Source organism: Netta rufina, assembly GCF_964035555.1.
Source record: "Netta rufina genome assembly, chromosome: 14".
Classification (NCBI taxonomy): Eukaryota; Metazoa; Chordata; class Aves; order Anseriformes; family Anatidae; genus Netta; species Netta rufina.
In genome coordinates this window covers 8,600,939-8,622,628 of record NC_140137.1, presented here as the reverse complement: position 1 = coordinate 8,622,628, position 21,690 = coordinate 8,600,939, and the positions used below count along the sequence as shown (strand labels likewise).

The 21,690-nt window shown below is 50.0% G+C and overlaps 2 protein-coding genes across 2 annotated transcripts in view; both read left to right on the top strand.

Annotated features, from left to right (window-relative positions):
• Positions 1-21,690, top strand: part of LOC311214689 (uncharacterized protein) — a gene marked incomplete at its 5' end in the record, with an annotated part of 104,582 nt that overhangs the window by 25,400 nt on the left and 57,492 nt on the right.
• Positions 11,545-18,258, top strand: LOC311214676 (protocadherin gamma-A2-like; the record flags this gene model as incomplete). The annotated part of the gene is made up of 2 exons (XM_084295403.1): positions 11,545-13,983; positions 18,154-18,258. 2 exons carry the CDS (start codon positions 11,545-11,547, stop codon positions 18,256-18,258), a joined length of 2,544 nt encoding a protein of 847 aa, XP_084151529.1.

Genomic DNA, 21,690 nt, shown 5'->3' with positions numbered 1-21,690 from the left:
GGGCATTCCAACCCCTGTGGCAGACCCTGTAACAAAGTCAGAGAAACGAGCAGTAGCAGTGCAAGCTGCCCCTGTAGAGAAGGTGAAAATATGGTACAGAAATTCAAGTCGTTTAGAACGCAGAGAGTCTTCTGCCAATCCAGGTAAGGCTTCTGCCAAAACTAAGTATAGAGATGACGAAGATGATGACGACGCTGGGCCGTCAAGGATTCAGGAGGAGGAAGATGAGGATGCCGAAAGAGCAACAGTAACTACCCGAAGCCTAAACGAGCGCGAGCTACGAGATGTGCGAAAAGATTTTGGTCGCTGTATAGGTGAGCAGCTTGTCACCTGGCTGCTCCGGTGCTGGGACTCTGGAGCCAATTGTGTGGAATTAGACGGCAGGGAAGCCAAGCGGCTGGGATCCCTTGCTCGAGACGCCGGCATTGACAAAGCAATTGCAGATGGAGCACGACCCACCAGCCTCTGGAGGCGTCTCCTCTCAGCTGTGAGGGAAAGGTATCCCTTCAAGGAAGATATTTTATGTCTACCAGGCAAGTGGACCACTATGGAGAAGGGAATCCAGTACCTGAGGGAATTAGCCGTACGGGAAGTGATTTATGAGGATCCAGACCTCAAACAAACATCCACAGATCCAGATGAAGTCAAGTGTACACGACCCATGTGGCGGAAGTTTGTACGGAGTGCACCATCATCATATGCCAGCTCATTGGCAATAATGGCCTGGAAAGAGGATGAGGAACCCACAGTGGGTGAAGCGGCTAAACAACTCCGGCAGTACGAAGAAAGTCTCTCCTCTTCCTTACAGGCCTGCGTCTCAGCTGTGGAGAAACTTTCTGAAAAGGTTCACCAACTTGAAGAGAATCTATTGTCCTCCCCACCTGAACCAACCAGTGCCCACCGACCAAAGGAGAACACTTGGGAGAAACTTTCTGAAAAGGTTCACCAACTTGAAGAGAGATTATTCTCCTTCGCACCTGTACAAAGCAGTGTCTCAGCTGTCAGGGGTAGGCGTTCACCCACACAAGGAAGACGATATGGTGGGTACTCACCCCGTGCCACCCTGTGGTTTTACTTACGAGACCATGGAGAGGACATGAGAAAGTGGGATGGAAAATCTACCGCGACCCTAGAGGCACGGGTACGTGAGTTGCAAAAGAAAACAGTCAGGAAAAAGGGATTCTCCGAAAAGTTTGCTGCTCCAACTTCCAGCAGACAGTCCTTCAAACACAGAAACGAGGAAGATTCTGACCAGGATTAGGGGGGCCCTGCCTCCAGCCAGGGGGAGGAAAGGGACAATCGAGTTTATTGGACTGTGTGGATTCGATGGCCTGGCACATCACGCGCACAGAAGTATAAGGCTTTAGTAGACACCGGTGCACAATGTACTATAATGCCATCGAGCTATAAAGGACCAGAGCCCATCTATATTTGTGGAGTGACAGGGGGATCTCAGCAGTTGACTGTATTGGAGGCTGAAGTGAGTCTGACTGGGAATGAGTGGGAAAAGCACCGCATTGTGACTGGTCCGGATGCTCCATGTATCCTTGGCATAGACTATCTTAGAAGAGGATACTGCAAGGACCCAAAAGGGTTCCGGTGGGCTTTTGGTATTGCTGCCTTAGAGACAGAGGGCATTAAACAATTATCTACCTTGCCTGGTCTCTCAGAGGACCCCTCTGTTGTGGGGTTGCTGAGGGTCGAAGAACAGCAAGTGCCAATTGCTACCACAACTGTGCACCGGCGGCAATATCGCACCAACCGAGACTCCCTGATTCCCATCCATAAGCTAATTCGTCAATTGGAGAGCCAAGGAGTGATCAGCAAGACTCATTCACCTTTCAATAGTCCCATATGGCCAGTGCGAAAGTCTAATGGCGAGTGGAGACTAACAGTGGACTATCGCGGCCTGAACGAAGTCACGCCACCACTGAGTGCTGCAGTGCCGGACATGCTGGAACTTCAGTATGAACTTGAATCGAAGGCAGCCAAGTGGTACGCCACAATTGATATCGCTAATGCATTTTTCTCCATCCCTCTAGCAGCAGAGTGCAGGCTACAATTTGCCTTCACTTGGAGGGGAGTCCAATATACTTGGAATAGGCTGCCCCAGGGGTGGAAACACAGCCCTACCATTTGCCATGGGCTGATCCAGTCTGCACTAGAGCAGGGGGAAGCTCCTGAACACCTGCAGTACATCGATGACATTATTGTGTGGGGTGACACAGCAGAGGAAGTTTTCGAGAAAGGGAAGAAAATAGTCCAAATCCTTCTGAAAGCCGGTTTTGCCATAAAACAAAATAAAGTCAAAGGACCTGCACGGGAGATCCAGTTTTTAGGAATAAAATGGCAAGATGGACGTCGTCAAATCCCAATGGATGTGATCAACAAAATAACAGCTATGTCTCCACCAACTAACAAAAAAGAAACACAGACTTTCCTAGGTGTTGTGGGGTTTTGGAGAATGCACATCCCAAATTACAGTCTGATTGTAAACCCACTCTACCAAGTAACTCGCAAGAAGAATGAGTTTGAATGGGGCCCTGAACAACGACAAGCCTTTGAACAAATCAAGCAGGAAATAGTCCATGCAGTAGCCCTTGGGCCAGTTCGAACAGGACCAGATGTAAAGAATGTGCTCTACACTGCAGCCGGGGAGAACGGCCCCACCTGGAGCCTCTGGCAGAAAGAACCTGGGGAAACTCGAGGTCGGCCTCTGGGGTTTTGGAGTCGGGGATACAGAGGATCTGAGGCCCGCTATACTCCAACTGAAAAGGAGATATTGGCAGCATATGAAGGAGTTCGATCTGCTTCGGAGGTGGTCGGTACTGAAGCGCAGCTCCTCCTAGCACCCCGATTACCGGTACTAGGCTGGATGTTCAAGGGAAGGGTCCCCTCTACGCATCATGCAACTGATGCTACATGGAGCAAGTGGGTTGCACTGATTACTCAGCGGGCTCGAATAGGAAACCCCAGTCGCCCAGGAATATTGGAAGTGATCATGGACTGGCCAGAAGGCAAATACTTTGGGATATCATCAGAGGAGGAGGTGGGTCGTGCTGAAGAAGCCCCACTGTACAACCAGTTGCCAGAGAATGAAAAGAAATATGCCCTGTTCACTGATGGGTCCTGTCGTATTGTGGGGAAGCATCGGAGATGGAAGGCTGCTGTATGGAGTCCTACGCGACGAGTTGCAGAAGCTGCTGAGGGAGAAGGTGAATCGAGTCAGTTTGCAGAAGTGAAAGCCATTCAGCTGGCTTTAGACATTGCTGAACGAGAAAAATGGCCAGTTCTCTATCTCTACACCGATTCATGGATGGTAGCAAATGCCCTGTGGGGATGGTTACAGCAATGGAAGCAAAACAACTGGCAGCGTAGGGGCAAACCTATCTGGGCTGCTGCATTGTGGCAAGATATTGCTGCTCGGGTAGAGAACCTGGCTGTGAAAGTACGCCACGTAGATGCTCATGTGCCCAAGAATCGGGCTACTGAAGAACATCAAAACAACCAGCAGGTGGATCAGGCTGCTAAGATTGAAGTAGCTCAGGTGGACCTGGATTGGCAGCATAAAGGTGAATTATTTATAGCCCGATGGGCCCATGACACCTCAGGCCATCAAGGTAGAGATGCAACATACAGATGGGCTCGTGATCGAGGGGTGGACTTGACCATGGACGCTATAGCACAGGTTATTCATGACTGTGAAACATGTGCTGCAATCAAGCAAGCCAAACGGTCAAAGCCTCTTTGGTATGGAGGACGATGGCTGAAATATAAATATGGAGAGGCCTGGCAGATTGATTACATCACACTCCCTCAAACTCGCAATGGCAAGCGCCACGTACTTACAATGGTGGAAGCAACCACCGGATGGCTGGAAACATATCCTGTGCCTCATGCTACCGCCCGGAACACCATCCTGGGCCTTGAAAAGCAAGTCCTATGGCGACATGGCACCCCAGAAAGAATAGAATCAGATAATGGGACTCACTTCCGAAACAACCTTATAGACACTTGGGCCAAAGAACATGGTATTGAATGGGTGTATCACATCCCCTATCATGCACCAGCCTCCGGGAAAGTTGAACGATACAATGGCCTGTTAAAGACTACCTTGAAAGCAATGGGCGCTGGGACGTTCAAAAACTGGGATACGCATTTGGCAAAGGCCACCTGGTTAGTCAATACTAGGGGATCTACCAACCGAGCTGGACCTGCCCAATCAAACCTGTTACGTACTGTAGATGGGGATAAAGTTCCTGTAGTGCATGTAAAAAATATGCTGGGTAAAACAGTCTGGGCTACTCCTGCCTCAGGAAAAGGCAAACCTATTCGTGGAATTGTTTTCGCTCAGGGACCTGGATATACTTGGTGGGTGATGCAAAAGAACGGAGAGGTCCGGTGTGTACCTCAAGGAGATTTAATACTGGGTGAGAATAGCCCATGAACTGAATTGCACCATGTTAAATAGTATATTATACTGTATGTTATCACTACCATGATTACTATAGGTGACTAATTAGAATGTATGGAAAAGAGTGTAACCTGAGCATGACATAAATGGTATGGAATAAGGGGTGGATAGATGTCCTGGTTTCAGTTAGCACAGAATTAATTTTCTTCCTAGTAGCTGGTGGAATGCTGTGTTTTGGCTTAGAATGAGAAGAGTGCTGATAACACCCCGATGCTTTAATTGTTGCAGAGCAGTGCTTATACTAAGCCAAGGACATCTCAGCCTTTGCTCTGTCCTGCCAACGGGCAGGCTGGGGGGTGCAGTAAGAGCTGGGAGGGGACAGACCCAGGACAGGTGACCCAAACTAGCCAAAGGGGTATTCCATACCATCTGACGTCATGCTAAACAATATATAGGGGTGGCTAGCCGGGGGGAGGGAGCCGGACTGCTCGGGGTTAGGCTGGGCATCGGTCAGCGGGTGGTGAGCAATTGCATTGTGCATCACTTGTTTGTACATACTATTATTACTTTCGTATTATCCCCATTGTATCATCATTATTATTATTGTTATTATTATTTTTGTTATTTTTTTTTTTTCCTGTCTTATTAAACTGTCTTTATCTCAACTCACGGGCTTCACTTTCCATTTCTCTCCCCCGTCCCAGAGAGGGAGGGGGGAGGGTGAGCGAACGGCTGCGTGGTGTTTAGCTGCCGGTCGGGTTAAACCACGACAGATATGCAGGGCACAGCATGGAAAAACTGAAGAGAGTTGATGAGCTTGTCCTCCTATGATGTCTCTACTGTACAGTCCGGAGGAAGACTTAAGACTTAAGCCATTTCTTGGTGCTCTAGGGAGGTATTTTCCTGAATGCAGAGAAGACCATGCCATCTTTCCTGTGAATTTCTCTACCACACTTTCTCTTTGAATGCTTTTTTTGCTTGTCTGATTTTAACTTTTCCTAGTCTTTTGTCTACCTGGGTAGGCTGAGTTATGAGCATAGCTGTGTTGAGGAATGTGATATGCTTTCATGGGCCCCGCTCTGGTGAGGGAATAGGTGGACTTTTCCTTTCCATGTAAGAATATCTGGAAGGCAAGATGCATCTTTTCCTTAACCCATTCAGCACTCACTATTTTCGGTAACAGCAAATTCCAATAGTGAATTGAAATAATGCATGAGAATGCCTGCACGGTGTTTTAGTGGATTGGAATGGTCTTGAAACAATATTCAAGGACCTCATGTTTCACTTAGCTGCTTTTCCTTTCTACTCTGTGCAACTGTTCTCTTGCTGCATGAAGATGGGTTGAGCAGAGAAATTTCTTTATATTCTTCTGTGCTGCTGTTTCAGTGTGTGTGGTGGAATAATGGCCTGGGTAACGTGTCTTTTTAGGCTTTAATTTGTGCTGCATAATATTTGACTAGGATTGAAAATGTTGCTTGAAGTTTGAGATTGGATTCTTGTCCGGTTTTCTTGTTCCTTTTCTGTGCTTTCCACATTTTTGCTTTGTTTGTTGTCAATGACAAAATGCTGGGGAACCCTGAAAAGGCTGGAAGATCTGTTTTGATTTATGGGAGTGGGAGAGCTGTTTCCATTCCCAGTGTGACTGTTTAGTGCTGTCAGGACAGTCTTTAATATCCTCGTGTTTCCTAAAAAGGTCACTGGATGAAATGTTCTTGCCAGTGGCCACCATATGGCTAGAACTTGGATGTTGTGAGTGGTACAAATGAATGCTGTGAATGCAGAGCAAAGATGGTGAGAGGTTTTTGCTTGTTTGTTTGTTTTATTGTTTTTGTTGTTGTTTGGTGGTTTGGTTTGTTTGTTTCTTTTTGTTTATTTTTTTAACGTGGAAAATAAGTGGTTCAGTATCATTCAAAGGTTTAACGTTATATGTTGTTCCAATTCCTCTAGCATTTATGCTCCATTTTATCCTGGTTTCCCTGCTCTGAATGGCAACTTTAATTCTCTGACAATAAAATGCTTTGCAGAAAAACTGTGCATGTGGTGTGATGATGCCTGCATATTATGGCTTATAATACCTGTGAGAATCCTCATTACTTCACTCCTATTTATTGTAACTTTGTGCCAAAGAGTTTCTTCATAGCTATAATTCCATTATCAGGTCCTTGTTCTCAGGAAGGTTGTGCTTCATGTTTTCCTTTTTCTGGCTAGGGCTTTCACATTTGAAAATGCAGAGTTTGTACTGCAGCAAGTCCTTATCTGCCTTGAGAAGGTCCTATCAGCCATCTGGAGACAAATATTTGTGTATATAGGAAATGAAATAGAAGCTCAATCTGAGTCTGTCTTCATTGATTACAAGACTTAACATGAAAAAGGTCCTGCTGGTCCAATATTTTCTTTTCCTGGTGTTTCTTCCCTGCATGTAGGTTGTGTTGTCAATAGCAGCATAGCTTTGCTGGGGAATGTGTTATGTGTTCATGTGTCTTGCCCTAGTAAGCCAGGAGGTGCGCATTTCAACAAAGTTAGAACTAGTGCAGAAGACTGGAGATATCAGTTTAGTTGTGTGTTCTCCTCCATTTTTTTATTAATTTATTTTTTGTCTGGGTGGTAGATGTAGACATGATGTTAGTAGAGGAGGAATGTGTCTGTGGTGCAGAGGGGCATTCACTTACCAATATATTTACGATGACCCAGTCCCTGTTGGAGAACAGCTCCTCTCTATCCCTTACCTCATTAGAAGGCATTAGAAACTTGCAGAGAACTGTACCTCCCTTATTGGTATACCTTGATGGTGTCATTGTGCACATTACATGGTATTGAGAAATTGTCTGTTCAACTTTTCCTTTGGTGATCTGTGCTTGCAAATTCAAGAGGTGAAAGGAACGCATTGAAGTTATGAAGGTTTGAGGTGACATGTTGGGGGAATGTTGTGTGAGGGGCTGTAGAAGGACTGACACTCCTTTCTCTACTTGTTTTAGTTATTTCATTCCACATACAGCTGTGGTTTATGCACTTTGAAGTCTGTCTGCTGAATAGGTTTTGCTTGAGAAATGTTATTGAGCTTTTTGGGGAACTTTGGGAGAGCCCTCTGGCTCTCTGGAGAGTTCCTTCCCTACTATCTACCTTATATGCTCTACTACTATGAATACTGAAAGATATCCATGTTTATAAACTCGCTGCATACCATTTATTCTCTTCACAATGTTTTTATTAGGTCATGTTAATGTTATGGAAAAAAAAATATGTCTTTGGAACTGTCCAAGGTGAAGACTGTGTGCACGTTGTGAAGATGTGGACTGGGCAATTGGTCTTTTGGTGAAGTCCTTCTGCCTGTTATGAATAGGGAAGGCAATCATAACAGTTGGGATACTTTGGGAATTCTTCATGTGTGAAAGTCTTTTTTTGGAAAGAGGAGCCTTTGAACACTGACCTCTTAAGGATGCAGCTGAAAGTGGCTTTTCTAACAGATGTCCTATGACATCAGTCATGGTCATAGAATCCTGGAATCATGTGGAAAAAAATCATTGCAAAACACCTCTTACATCATCTGTCCCAACCTTTAACCTAGCACTGCCAAGTCTCACATTAAGCTATGTAACTAAGAGCTACATGTAAATACTTTTTGAAGACCTCCAAGGATGGTGATTCAACTACTTCCCTGGGCAGCCTGTATGAAAACTTCACAACCCTTTCAGTGATTTTTTTTCCTAATGTCCCATGTAATCCTCCCTTGAAACAATCTGAGGCATTTTCCTAGTGTTCTATCACATGGTTCTTGGGAGAACAGGCCAACTCCCAATTTGCTCTAGCCTCCTTTAAGGTAATCATAAAGGAATTTTATATCTGCCCTGAGCCTCCTTTTCCCTAGGCTAGACAACCCCAGCTCCCTTATCTGCTCCTATTAAGATCTGTTCTCTTGACACTTCAATGGCTCCATTGCCCTTCTTTGGACCTGCTTCAGCACCTCAGTAACCTTCCTTTAGTGACGGGTCCAAACGTGAACTCAGCATTTGACATGCAGCCTCACCAGAGATGGGTACAGAGAGACAACCATTTTCCTAGTCCCTCTGGCCAGACTATTTCTGATACAATTCAGGATGCTGTTGGCTTTCTTGGCCCCCGGAACACACTGCTGGCTCGTATTTAGCCAGCTATCAACCAATACTCAGAGATCCCTTTTGGCTAGCCATCTTTTAAGCCAGTCTTCCCCCAGCCTGTAGCACTGCATGGAATTACTCTGACCCAGACAACGGACTTGTCACTTAACCTTGTTGGACCACATGCTGCTGGCCCTGTCTTATTGGTCCAGCCTATCCAGATACATCTGTAGGACCTTCCTACCCTTGAGCAGATCAACATTTGTGCTTAACTTGGTGTCATCTGAAAATGTGCTGAGGGTGCACTGAGTCCCCTTATCCAGGTCATTGACAAATGAATCTGAAGAGAACTGGCTCCAATATTGAGTCTTGGGGGGCACCACTTGATACCGACATCCATCTCCATTTAACGCCATTCACAGTGACTCTTTGGGCTTGACTAACATGCCAGTTTTCAAGCCAGTAAAGTGCCCACCTGTCCAAGCCATGAACAGCCATTTTCTCCATGAGAATTCTGTGGGAAAGAGTGTTCAAAAGTTTACTGAAGTCAAGGTAGGCCAGATCCAAAGCCTTTCCCTCATCTACTTGGCACGTCACCTTGTACAGAAGGAGATCAGATTCATGAAGGAGGACCTGTCTTTCATTAAGCCGCGTTGAGTGAACCTGATCACCTGGTTGCCCTGTAAGTGCCACATGATGGCACTAAAGCTGTTTTGTTCCACAAGCTTCCCCAGCACTGACAGGCCTGTAGTTTCCCAGATTGTCCTTTAGGCCTTTCTTGTATATGGGCATCACATTTGCTAGCCAGCAGACAACTGGGACCTCTCCAGATAGCTGTGACTTCAAATAAGTATTGGAAAGTGGCTTGGTGAGCACTTCCACCAGCTCCCTCTGTACCGTTGGGTGGATCCTTTCTGGCCCCATAGACTTGCATCTGTCTAAGTAGTTTAGTAAGTTGCTAAAGACTGAGACCAAAAACACATTAGGGAGATCATCTCTTGTCAATGTGTTTTCCCTCCACATCCAGTAAAGGATGGAGCTTGTCTTTGGTCCTCCTTTTCTTGTTTATGGATTTATAAAATCATTTTCGATGTCTTTAAGAGCTGTAGCCACCTTGATCTCCAGTTGGGCTTTGGCCGTTCTAAATTTTCTCCCCACAGAATCTCAAACATATCCTCAGTAAAGGAAGCATATCCCTGTAATTTCATTCTATCTAATGTTGAGGCAGATGAAAAAAGGACATCTGCAGAGTGACAATGAAATCCTTCATTTGTGTAATTTTCACATTTTTGCCTTGTTTGCTGTGAATGTTTGAACTGGGCCTGAGTGTGGCAGAGATCCCTAAAAAGATTGGAAGATCTGTTAGAATGGTGGGACTGGGGGAGCAGTTCCCCTGCAGAACTTACTTGAATATTTCCTTCTGTGGAGAGAACTACTTGGATATATTTCTATTTCAGTAAAGTATGAGAAAATTATATGCCCTTTTCATTTTCTCTGATGGGTAGTGAGAAGAAGGATGTTGTCCATAATAAAGACTGTGACTGCAGAGTCCAGTGGCTGAGAAGCAGGCTTAGAGCCTGTAAAATAGTTGGCTCAGTGTGTCTTTGGCTGGGGAATGCTTTTTTTCATGCCTGATGCCAAGGGCTATGCCATTTCTGTTTTGATCATGGTGTCCCTGTCCTTAGAGGCAATAATGTATCCCTGAAAATAAAGTATATGGCAAAAAGTGCCTATGTAGTAGAGGTGTCTGAGGTGAAAGGGTGCAGACTGGAGTCACCACCATGTATGAAGGTGAAGTCAAAGAAGAGCAGAAGGGTACTGTGGGAGCAGGTGTTCCATGAAAGCAATAATCTAGGGCTGTAACTGATGCCAAGTACTGATGTAATAACCATTAGCCATGAATGTGAATGCTGACTGTGTAGAATGAGATCCACTGCCCTCATCTCTACCCCTCTGTGTACACTGGCATGCTCATGTCCCATGGTTCTCTGATACACTCAAAGTGAATGTCCTGGGGTTTTCTTCTGTTTTATGGGTAGGCATTTTAATGGAAAACCATTTAAGTGAATGGAAGCTAGAAAAGCACCTTCTGCTATTGTGATCTCCAAGACTGCATTTGTAGTGGGGGACACTAATAAGAGGTGAGTGCCTAGACTGGGTTGCTAAATAACAGGGATGTGGAGTGAGTGCCCAGGCTTCTCAGAGAGCTGAAGGGACCTGTTCATTTCTTGATGCTGCACTCTTACAGGGGGAAATGTTTTATATCAGTTGTTGACATTGGAACGACAACACTAATTATAAATGAATGTACGAACTAAAGTGTTGAAAAGAGTAGAAAACGTCCATTCAAGAATGAGTGCAAGAATGATCTCTCCAGTTCGTTGAAGTGAATGTCCTTCTGCAAACGTGGTGTAAGAGGGATAATTACTTTGAGGAAGAAATAACACGAATAATTTTACCTGCCATGCAGTACAACCAAGATATCAAGAAGAGACCTCTACCTTCATTCTGATCGTAACCGCCGTGAAGACCAGAATGCATTCGACCTTCTCCTCGAAGAAGAGAAGGCGTTGCAGAAGCAAACGAAAAGAAGAATCTGGGCCGTGTCACAGGGGAATGTGCCGTGGCGACGTGACCGCGGCGACCGAAGGCTTCCGCGGAAGAGGCAGGGCGGCGGCGCTCGCTGTGAGCCGTGCGTGCAGTGCCGGGCGGAGGCTGCGGGCGCCGCTGTTCACCACGGAGGAGAGGAGAGGAGAGGAAGGAGCGGAGCGCTGAAGCCAGCCCCGCCCGCTGCAGCCCGGCTCGCTCGCTCGCTTTGTCGGCGGCCGTGCGGGCTGCGAGCGGCCCCGCCGTGCGCGGCTGTGCTGCACCGAGGAGGAAAGGCTGGCGTGAATGGGCGGCCGCGGGGCCGAAGCCGGGGACGGGAAACGAAGCGTCAGTCGGAGGGAGAATCTGATCCGTAGCCGCAGGCGAAGAGTCGGGGCTCCAGCGGGGAGGTGTCCGCGGGCGTCCGGTGTCGGCGGGGCCGTGTCGGAGATGTGCGCGACGAGAGAAGGGCGCCGGGGCCGGAGGCAGCGAGCGCTGCTGTGCTGCGTGTTGGTTGCGGCGTGGGAGACGGCGTGGGGACAGCTGCGCTACTCGGTGCCCGAGGAGCTGCCCAAGGGCTCTTTCGTGGGCGACGTGGCCAAGGACCTGGCGCTGCAGCTGGCGGCACTCCGCGACCGTGGCGTCCGCATCCTGGACCGAGGTAGGACGCAGTATTTCTCTCTGCATGCGAACAGCGGCCACCTGTTGACGGCGGAGAGGCTAGATAGAGAGCAGCTGTGCGAGGGCGTGCAGCGATGCGTGCTGCGCTGTGAGGTGATCGTGGAGGGCGAGATGAAAGTTTACGAGATCGAAGTGGAAATCACCGACATTAACGACAACGCGCCTAGTTTCGGAGAGCCTGAAGATGAACTGAGAATAAGCGAGACGACTGCTCCTGGGTCGCACTTCCCTCTGGCCGTGGCACACGACCCGGATTTAGGAAGGAATTCTTTGCAGAGCTACGAGCTGAGCGGCGACGAGCACTTCTCGCTGTCCGTGCAGGTGGGAGCCGACGGCGAGAAGCGTCCCGAGCTGGTGCTGGCCAAGGCGCTGGACCGGGAGGAGGCGGCGTTTCACGAGCTGGTGCTGAGGGCGAGCGACGGCGGCGAGCCGGCACGGACGGGCACGGCGCGCATCCGCGTGTCTGTGCTGGACGCCAACGACAACGCGCCCGTGTTCAGCCAGGCGGTGTACGCGGTGCGTGTGCCCGAGGACGTGCCCGTGGGCTCCACGCTCCTCACCCTCACGGCCACCGACGCCGACGAAGGACTGTACAGCGAGGTCAAGTATTCGGTCATAAAAGTGACAGCAGCAAAAACAGACAAATTCTACCTGGATCCCGAGACGGGATCGATCAGGCTGTTGAGGAGCCTGGACTTCGAGGAAGGAGACTCCTACGGATTCAGGGTGCAGGCACAGGACGGCGGCGGCCTTTTCGACACGGCTGTAGTCGCGATCTCGGTCGCCGACGTTAACGACAACACGCCCGAGCTGACTGTGTCGTCGGCGCTGAGCGAGATCTCGGAGGACGCGCCTTCGGGGACGGTGGTGGCCCTTCTGCACGTGCAGGACCGCGACTCGGGCGCCAACGGCGAGGTGCGGTGCTCGCTGGTCGGCGACGTGCCGTTCCGTCTGCGGAGCTCGGTGGGCAGCTACTACAGCGTGGTGACGGCGCGGGAGCTGGACCGGGAGGAGGTGTCGGAGTACAACGTGACGGTGTGGGCGTCGGACGGCGGGTCGCCGTCGCTGCGCAGCAGCGCGGTGCTGGCGCTGCGCGTGCTGGACGTGAACGACAACGCGCCGGTGTTCGCGGAGGCGCGCTACAGCGCCCGTCTGCCCGAGAACAACGCCGAGGGCGCGCTGGTGCTGACGGTGCGGGCGTGGGACGCGGACTGGGGGCAGAACGCGCGCGTGCGCTACCGGCTGGCGGAGGGGCGCGTGCGGGGCGCGCCGCTGTCGTCCTACGTGTCGGTGCAGGCGGAGACGGGCGCGCTGTACGCGCTGCGCTCGTTCGACTACGAGGAGGTGCGCGAGGTGGGGCTGTGGGTGCGGGCGGAGGACGGCGGCGCGCCGGCGCTGAGCAGCAACGTGTCGGTGCGGCTGCTGATCGTGGACGAGAACGACAACGCGCCGCAGGTGCTGTACCCGCCGATGGCGGCGGCGGCGGCGTCGGGCGCGGGCTGGACGGGCGTGGAGCTGGCGCCGCGCTCGGCGGAGCCCGGCGCGCTGGTGGCCAAGGTGGTGGCGGTGGACGCGGACGCGGGGCAGAACGCGTGGCTGTCCTACGAGCTGGCCAAGGCGACGGAGCCGGGGCTGTTCCGCGTGGGGCTGCACAGCGGCGAGGTGCGCACGGCGCGCTCGCCGCTGGCCCGCGACGCGCCCAGGCACAGCCTGGTGGTGGTGGTGAAGGACCAGGGCCGGCCGGCGCTGTCGGCCACGGCCACGCTGACGGTGGTGCTGGCCGAGAGCGTGGCCGAGCTGCTGTCGGAGCTGGGCAGCGCGGCGGCGCCGGCCGAGCCCGGCGGCAGCCTGACGCGCTGGCTGGTGCTGGCCGTGGCGGCCGTGTCGTGCCTCTTCGTCGCCTTCCTGCTGCTGCTGCTGGCGCTGCGCCTGCGGCGCTGGCGCCGCTCGCAGCTGCTGCCGCCGGCCAGCGGCGCCTTGCGCGGCGTGCCGGCCTCGCACTTCGTGGGCATCGACGGCGTCCGCGCCTTCCTGCACTCCTACTCGCACGAGGTGTCGCTCACCGCCGACTCGCGCAAGAGCCAGCGGCGCTGGGCGGCCGACAGCTGCTGCAACACCCTCCCGGCGCGGCCGGCGCCCGACAAGGCCGCGCCGCTGCTCGGGGAAGACGCTGCCGGCGCCCGCGGCGCACCGCCCGACGCCCTCCCGGTGAGTCAGTCGCTCCGGACACCTCGACGCCCTCCCTGTCGGCGCTTGCCTCCCTTCCTTCTCCTTGCCTTTCCCTCCCCACTGTCATTTCCGGCTGGGGAGGTTTGGTGCTGAGCAACGCTCAGCTTCATTAGGCAGTGGGTTTTGGGTAACTCTGAAAGGTAATGTGGAATGTGGGACTTGAGCGCGGGCTTTTGACTTCAGCTCTGCTCCAGATGAACTCCTATTTTTTTTCCCACATGCCAGGTGGTTGCTCCTTTCATTCCCTGACATGTATCATGCAGGATTTCCTTTTTGTCTTCACTTCTCTTTGTTTTTCTGAAAATTTACTGCTCTCATTCTTGAGTGGGCAGGTTTCCTTCTCAGCACGGCACGGCTTTGTTTCGTATCACGTTGTTGTCCTTTTTGTGAAGGGAGCCAAGTGTGGGCTCCACTGCCAGCGTTACAGATGTTGCGGAAGTCAGGAGACAAGAGGGGGCCTTTCCCTGCAACTCTACTCTACATGATCTTCTAACTTTTTTTCCCACTTATCTGCTGGTTGTTCCTTTTATCCCCTGGCATATATCATGCAGGTTTTTGTTTTGTTTTTCACTCTTCTGTGTTAATGTACTCTTGAGACTACCAGGAAGTTAAAAGGTAGCCTCCCAATAGCTCACATGCAGTAGTTCGAGCTTGTCTTTTAATAAAATCTTAATGGCCCAGTGTGTCATTTGGCTACTTCTCCTCCATACTTCCATACTCTAAGCAACTTTTCTGATGCTTCATGAAGATGGATTATGCAAAAAGATGTCTATATGAATCTGTGCTGCTGTTTTTTTGTGTGTGGTGAAATAATGGTCTGGGCAACGCGTCCTTTTAGTCTTCATCACTTGAATTTGTGTTGCAAAATATTTGGCTTGGTTAATGTTGTGTGAAGTGTGAGATTGGATTCTGTTTCTTGTCCTGCAGTTTTCACATACTTGCCTTCTTTGTTGTCAGTGACAAAACGTGGCCTCATGTTCCCGAGAACCCTGAAAAGACTGGAAGATGTGTTATGAGTTGTTGGACTGTGGGAGCTGTTCCCATACACAGCATGAATATTTGCTGCAGTCGGCACAAAGTCTTTGATATCCTCATGTTTCCTTAAAATGTCACTGGATGAAATGCTCTTGCCAGTGGCCTCCATATGGCTAGAACTTGGATGTTGTGAGTGGTGCAAATGAATGCTGTGAATGCAGAGCAAAGATGGTGAGTGTAATATTTTTTTATTTGTTTCTTTTTAATTTTATTGCTTTTTGTTTGTTTGTTTTTTGAATGTGGAAAAGAAGTAGCTCAGCAGTGATATCGTTCAGTCAAAGGTTTGACTTCCTAATTTGTGCCAATTCCTGCAGCATTTATGCACCATTTTATCCTGGTATTCTTGCCCTGTAGGGTATCTTTAAATATCTCTGGTAATAAAATGCTTTGCAGAAAAACTGTGCATGTGGTGTTATGATGTCTGCGTATTATGGCTTAAATTCCTGTTAGAATCTTCATTACTTCCTTCCTATTTATTGTAAGTCTGTGCCAAAGAGTTTCTTCATAGCTATAATTCCATTTTCAGGTCTTTGTTCTCAGGAAGGTTGTGCTTCATATTTCCCTTTTCTGTCTAGGACCTTTACATTTGAAAATGCAGAGTTTGTACTGCAGCAAGTCCTTATCTGCCTTGAGAAGGTCCTATCAGCCATCTGGAGACACATATTTGTGTATATGGGAAATGAAACCAAATCTGAAACTGAATCTGTCCTCATTGTTCACGAGACGTGGCATGAGAAAGTTCCATATAGTATGGCCTTTCCATTTTCATATTCTTTGACTATGAGCAGGCCACCTCATGGAAAATCAGATGACAGCTGATGAACATTTCTTAAAATGAAGTCTATATGAACTCTCTAGGGCTTTGCTTGCAGCTCAGGACCTCAGTGATGTCTAGGTGGTTTAGGGAGGCATTTTCCAGTGCAGAGAGAAGACTGTCCCAGGTCCAGTGATTTTCTCTACCACACTTTCTTTTTGAATGCTTCTTTGTACTGCTGGTCCAATATTTTCTTTTCCTGGTGTTTCTTCCCTGCATGTAGGTTGTGTTGTCAGTAGCAGCATAGCTTTGTTGGGGAATGTGTTATGTGTCCATGTGCCTTGGCTATGTTAGCCAGTAGGTTTGTATTTCATCAAAGTCAGAGCTCATGTGGAAGACTGGAGATACCAGGGTGTTTGTGTTCTCCTTTTTTTTTGTCTGGGGAGTAGATGTAAACATGATTTTAGTCGAAGAGACGTGTCTCTATAGTGCAGCACATATAGTTAAAGCAGAGAGACATTTCCTTAGTGATGTATTGAAGAAGACCAGTCTTTGTTGCAGAAAGAATCCTCTCTTTCTCTTATCTCTTTAGGAGACTTTAGATACTTGCAGAGAAATGTAGCTCCCTTCATGGTATACTTTGAAGGTGTGCTTGTACATTGTGCGTGAGATTGGGAAAAGGTTTGTTGAACTTTTCCTTTGGTGAGATTTGCTTGCAAATTCTGATGGTGAAAGAAAAGCATTGAAGTTATGAAGGTTTGAGGGAATGTTGTGTGAGGGGCTGTAGAAGGGCTGGTGGTCCTTTCTCTTGTTTTAGTTATTCCATTCCCCACAAAGCTGTGGTTTATGCTCTTTGAAGTCTGTCTGGTCAATAGGTTTTTCCTGAGAAATGTTATTGATATTATTGGGATCTTTCAAAGAGCCTTCTGTAGAATTCCTCCCCTACTGTCTACGTTATGTGGTCTACTATTATGAATACTGAAAAATTTCTAAATATAAGAAATATAAATGTGTATAAACAAGCTGCGTAACATTTATTGTCTTCACAATGTTAGGTCATGTTAATGTAGTGGAAAGAAATGTCTTTAGAGCTGTCCATGGTATAGTCTCTGTGCACATTGTGAAGAAGTGGGCTGGGCAATTGTTCTTTTAATGAAGTCCTTCTGCCTGTTATGAATAGGGAAGGTAAATATAACAGCTGGGAGCAGTTCAAGAATTCTTTGTGTGTGATGTTCTCTCGGTGGAAAGAGGATCCTTTGAACCCTGACCTCTGAAGAATGGAGCTGGAAGTAGCTTTGATAACAGACACGTGCTATGACAACAGCTGTGTTCATAGAATCCTGGAATCATTTAGGTTGGAAAAGAGCTCTTAGATCATCTAGCCCAACATTTACTCTATCACTGCCAAGTCTACCGTTAAACCACATCACTAAGCTCTCCATATACACAACTCTGAAGACCTTCAATGTTGGCAACTCAACTACATCGATGGGCAGCCTTGCTGAATACTTCACAATCTTTTCAGTGAAACACAATTCCCTAATATCCAATGTAAACCTCCACTGCAGCAATATGAGGCCATTTCCTATTGTTTTATCCCATGGTTCCTGGCAAAAGGCTAATTCCCACTTTGCTGTAGCCTCCCTTTAAGGTAATTGTAGAACATGATAAGATCTGTCCTGAACCTCCTATGTTGTAAGCTAAACAACCCCATCTCCATCAGCCACTCCTAATGAGATCTGTTCTCTAGACCCTTCAACAGCTCCGTTGCCCTGCTTTGACCTGCTTCAGCACCTCGGTAACCTTCCTGTAGTGAGGGGTCCAAAACTGATCACAGTATTTGAGGTGCAGCCTCACGAGAGCCGAGTACAGAGGGACAATCATTTTCATAGTCCTGCTGGGTGGACTATTTCTGATACAAGTCTGGATGCTGCTGGATCTCTTGGCCACACTGCTGGCTCATATTCAGCTGGCTACTGACCAACATTCAGAGGTAGCTTTCAGCCAGACAGTTTTTCAGCCAGTCTTCTTTCCCCAGTCTATAGCACTGCATGGGATTGCTGTGACCCAAACAAAGGACACGTCACTTATCCTTCTGGCCCCATAGACTTGCATATGTCTAAGTAGTTTATCAGGTTGCTGACCCTTTTCTCGTGGATTATGAGGTCTTCATTCTGCTTCCTGTCCCTATCTACCAGGTAGTCAGGAGATTGGGTACCCAGAGAAAAATAGGTCTTGTTGCTATAGACTGTGACGAAAAACGCATTAGGGAGATCATCTCTTGTCACTGTGTTTCTCCTCCACATCCACTAATGGATGGAGCTTGTCTTTGGTCCTCTTTTTCTTGTTTTTGCATTTAGAAAACCATCTTAGATGTCTTTAAGACTAATAACCAGCTTGAGTTCCAGCTGGGATTTGGCCTTTCAAATTATCACCACACACAGCCTGAAACATCTCCTGACTAATGGAAGTACATCCCTTGAATTTCATTCTATCTAATGTTGAGGGAGATTTTTTAAAAAAGAAGATCTGTAGAGTGACAGTGAAGTCCTTCATTTGTGCAATTTTCACAGTTTTGCCTTGTTTGCTGTGAACTGGGCCCGAGTGTGGCAGAGACCCCTGAAAAGACTGGAAGATCTACTAGAAAAGAACTACTTTGATATATCTCTCTTTCAGTAAAGTGTCAGAGAATTATATGCCCTTTTCCTTCTGCTCTCACCAATGGTGAGAAGTAGGATGTTGTCCATGATGCAGATAAAGACTGTGACTGCAGAGTAGAAAGGGTGAGAGGCAGGCTTAGAGCCTGGAAAATAGTTGGATCAGTGTGTCTTTGGCTGGGGAATGCTTTGGTTTTATGCCTGATGCCAAGGGCTATGCCATTTCTGTTCTGATCATGGTGTCCCTGTCTTTAGAGGCAATGATGCTTCCCTGGGAATAAAGTATCTGGCAGAAAGTGCCTACTGAGTAGAGTTGTCTGAGGTGAAAGGGTGCAGACTGGAGTCACCACCATTTATGAAGGTGAAGTCAAAGAAGTGCAGAAGGGTACTGTGGGAGCAGGTGTTCCATGAAAGCAATAATCTAGGGCTGTAACTGATGCCAAGTACTGATGTAATAACCATTAGCCATGAATGTGAATGCTGACTGTGTAGAATGAGATCCAGTGATTCAGCATGACAGAATCAGGAAAATATGATAGATGCTTAAATGCTCGAGATATTTCATGGTCTTCCTTCGGCTTTTTCTCAAATGAATGTATTGGACGTGTTTGAGAAGGGATGCCCAGTTCTGCCCTCATCTTACCCCTCTGTGTACAATGGCATGCTCATGTCCCATAGTTCTCTGATACATTCAGAGTGAATGCCCTGGGGTTTTCTTCTGTTTTATGGGTAGACATTTTTCTGGAAAACCGTTAAAGTGAATGGAAGCTAGAAAAGCATCTTTTGCTGTTGTGATCTCCTGGATTGTATTTATAGGGGGGAAACTGATCAGAGGCGAGTGCCCAGCCTGCTTTGCTAAATAACAGGGATGTGGAGAGTGCCCAGGCTTCTCAGAGAGCTGAAGGCACCTGTTGGTTCCTTGATGCTGCACATATACAGCGAGAACTGTTTTATATCAGTTGTTGATACTGGAACGACGGCACAAATTATCAACGAATCTAAGATTCAAATGAATATAAATAGTTGGAGAGACAAGAAAATACTCATTCAAGAAGGACTGCAGAAACGGTCTCTGCAATTCCTTGAAGTGACTGTCCTGCACACATGGTGTAAGGGCGATAATTACTCTGAGGTCAAATTAAAATGTATAATTTTACCTGCCATGAAGTAGAACTAAGACATCAAGCAGAGGACACTACCTTCATTGTGATCATGACCACGCTGAAGACCAGAACGAATTCCATCTTCTACTCGAAGAAGAGAAGGCGTTCCGGAAGCAAACGCACCGGCTCTACGCCATGTCGCAGGGGAATGTGCCGAGGCGCCGTGACCGGGGGACCGAAGGTTTCCGCCGAAGAGGCAGGGCGGCGGCGCTCGGTGTGAGCCGTGCGTGCAGTGCCGTTAGGGGACTGCGGGCGCCGCTGTTCACCACGGAGGAGAGGAGAGGAAGGAGCGGAGCGCTGCAGCCAGCCCCGCCCGCTGCGGCCCGGCTCGCTCGCTCGCTGTGTCGGCGGCCGTGCGGGCTGCGAGCGGCCCCGCGGTACGGAGCCGAGATCCAGAGAGGCGGAGGGACTGGCCAAAGCTGCCGGCGGCGGGGCCGGAGCTGGAAAAGGGAAACGGAGCAGGAGCCGGAGAAGGACTCTGATCCGGAGCCAGAGGCGAAGAGTCGAGCGGCGGAGCTTTCCGTGGGCGTTCCGTGGCGGCGGGGCCGTGTCGGAGATGTGCGCGACGAGAGAAGGGCGCCGGGGCCGGAGGCAGCGAGCGCTGCTGTGCTGCGTGTTGGTTGCGGCGTGGGAGGCGGCGTGGGGACAGCTGCGCTACTCGGTGCCCGAGGAGCTGCCCAAGGGCTCTTTCGTGGGCGACGTGGCCAAGGACCTGGCGCTGCAGCTGGCGGCGCTCCGCGACCGCGGCGCCCGAGTGGTGTCGGCAGATAGGACGCAGTATTTCTCTCTGCATGCGAACAGCGGCCACCTGGTGACGGCGGAGAGGCTGGATAGAGAGCAGCTGTGCGAGGGCGTGCAGCGATGCGTGCTGCGCTGCGAGGTGATCGTGGAGGGCGAGATGAAAGTTTACGAGATCGAAGTGGAAATCACCGACATTAACGACAACGCGCCCAGCTTTCGGGAAGGAGAAAATGAAGTGAGAATGAGCGAGATGGCACCTCTCGGGTCGCGCTTTCCCCTCTCTAAGGCTCATGACCCGGACGTGGGAGTGAATTCCCTGCAGAGCTACGAGCTGAGCGGCGACGAGCACTTCTCGCTGTCCGTGCAGGCGGGAGCCGACGGCGAGAAGCGTCCCGAGCTGGTGCTGGCCAAGGCGCTGGACCGGGAGGAGGCGGCGTTTCACGAGCTGGTGCTGAGGGCGAGCGACGGCGGCGAGCCGGCACGGACGGGCACGGCGCGCATCCGCGTGTCTGTGCTGGACGCCAACGACAACGCGCCCGTGTTCAGCCAGGCGGTGTACGCTGTGCGCGTGCCCGAAGACGTGCCCGTGAGCTCCACGCTCCTCACCCTCACGGCCACCGACGCCGACGACGGAGTCAACGGCAAAGTGAAATACTCATTTAAAGGGATATCTACGAAAGTCTCTAAGATCTTCCACCTGGATCCCGACAAGGGAGCGATCAGGCTGTTGAGGAGCCTGGACTTCGAGGAAGGAGACTCCTACGAAATGGAAGTGCAGGCACACGATGGCGGTGGCCTTTTCGACACGGCTACGGTCTCGGTCTCGGTGACCGACGTGAACGACAACGCGCCCGAGATTTCGGTGCGGTCGGCGCTGAGCGAGATCTCGGAGGACGCGCCTTCGGGGACGGTGGTGGCCCTTCTGCACGTGCAGGACCGCGACTCGGGCGCCAACGGCGAGGTGCGGTGCTCGCTGGTCGGCGACGTGCCGTTCCGTCTGCGGAGCTCGGTGGGCAGCTACTACAGCGTGGTGACGGCGCGGGAGCTGGACCGGGAGGAGGTGTCGGAGTACAACGTGACGGTGTGGGCGTCGGACGGCGGGTCGCCGTCGCTGCGCAGCAGCGCGGTGCTGGCGCTGCGCGTGCTGGACGTGAACGACAACGCGCCGGTGTTCGCGGAGGCGCGCTACAGCGCCCGTCTGCCCGAGAACAACGCCGAGGGCGCGCTGGTGCTGACGGTGCGGGCGTGGGACGCGGACTGGGGGCAGAACGCGCGCGTGCGCTACCGGCTGGCGGAGGGGCGCGTGCGGGGCGCGCCGCTGTCGTCCTACGTGTCG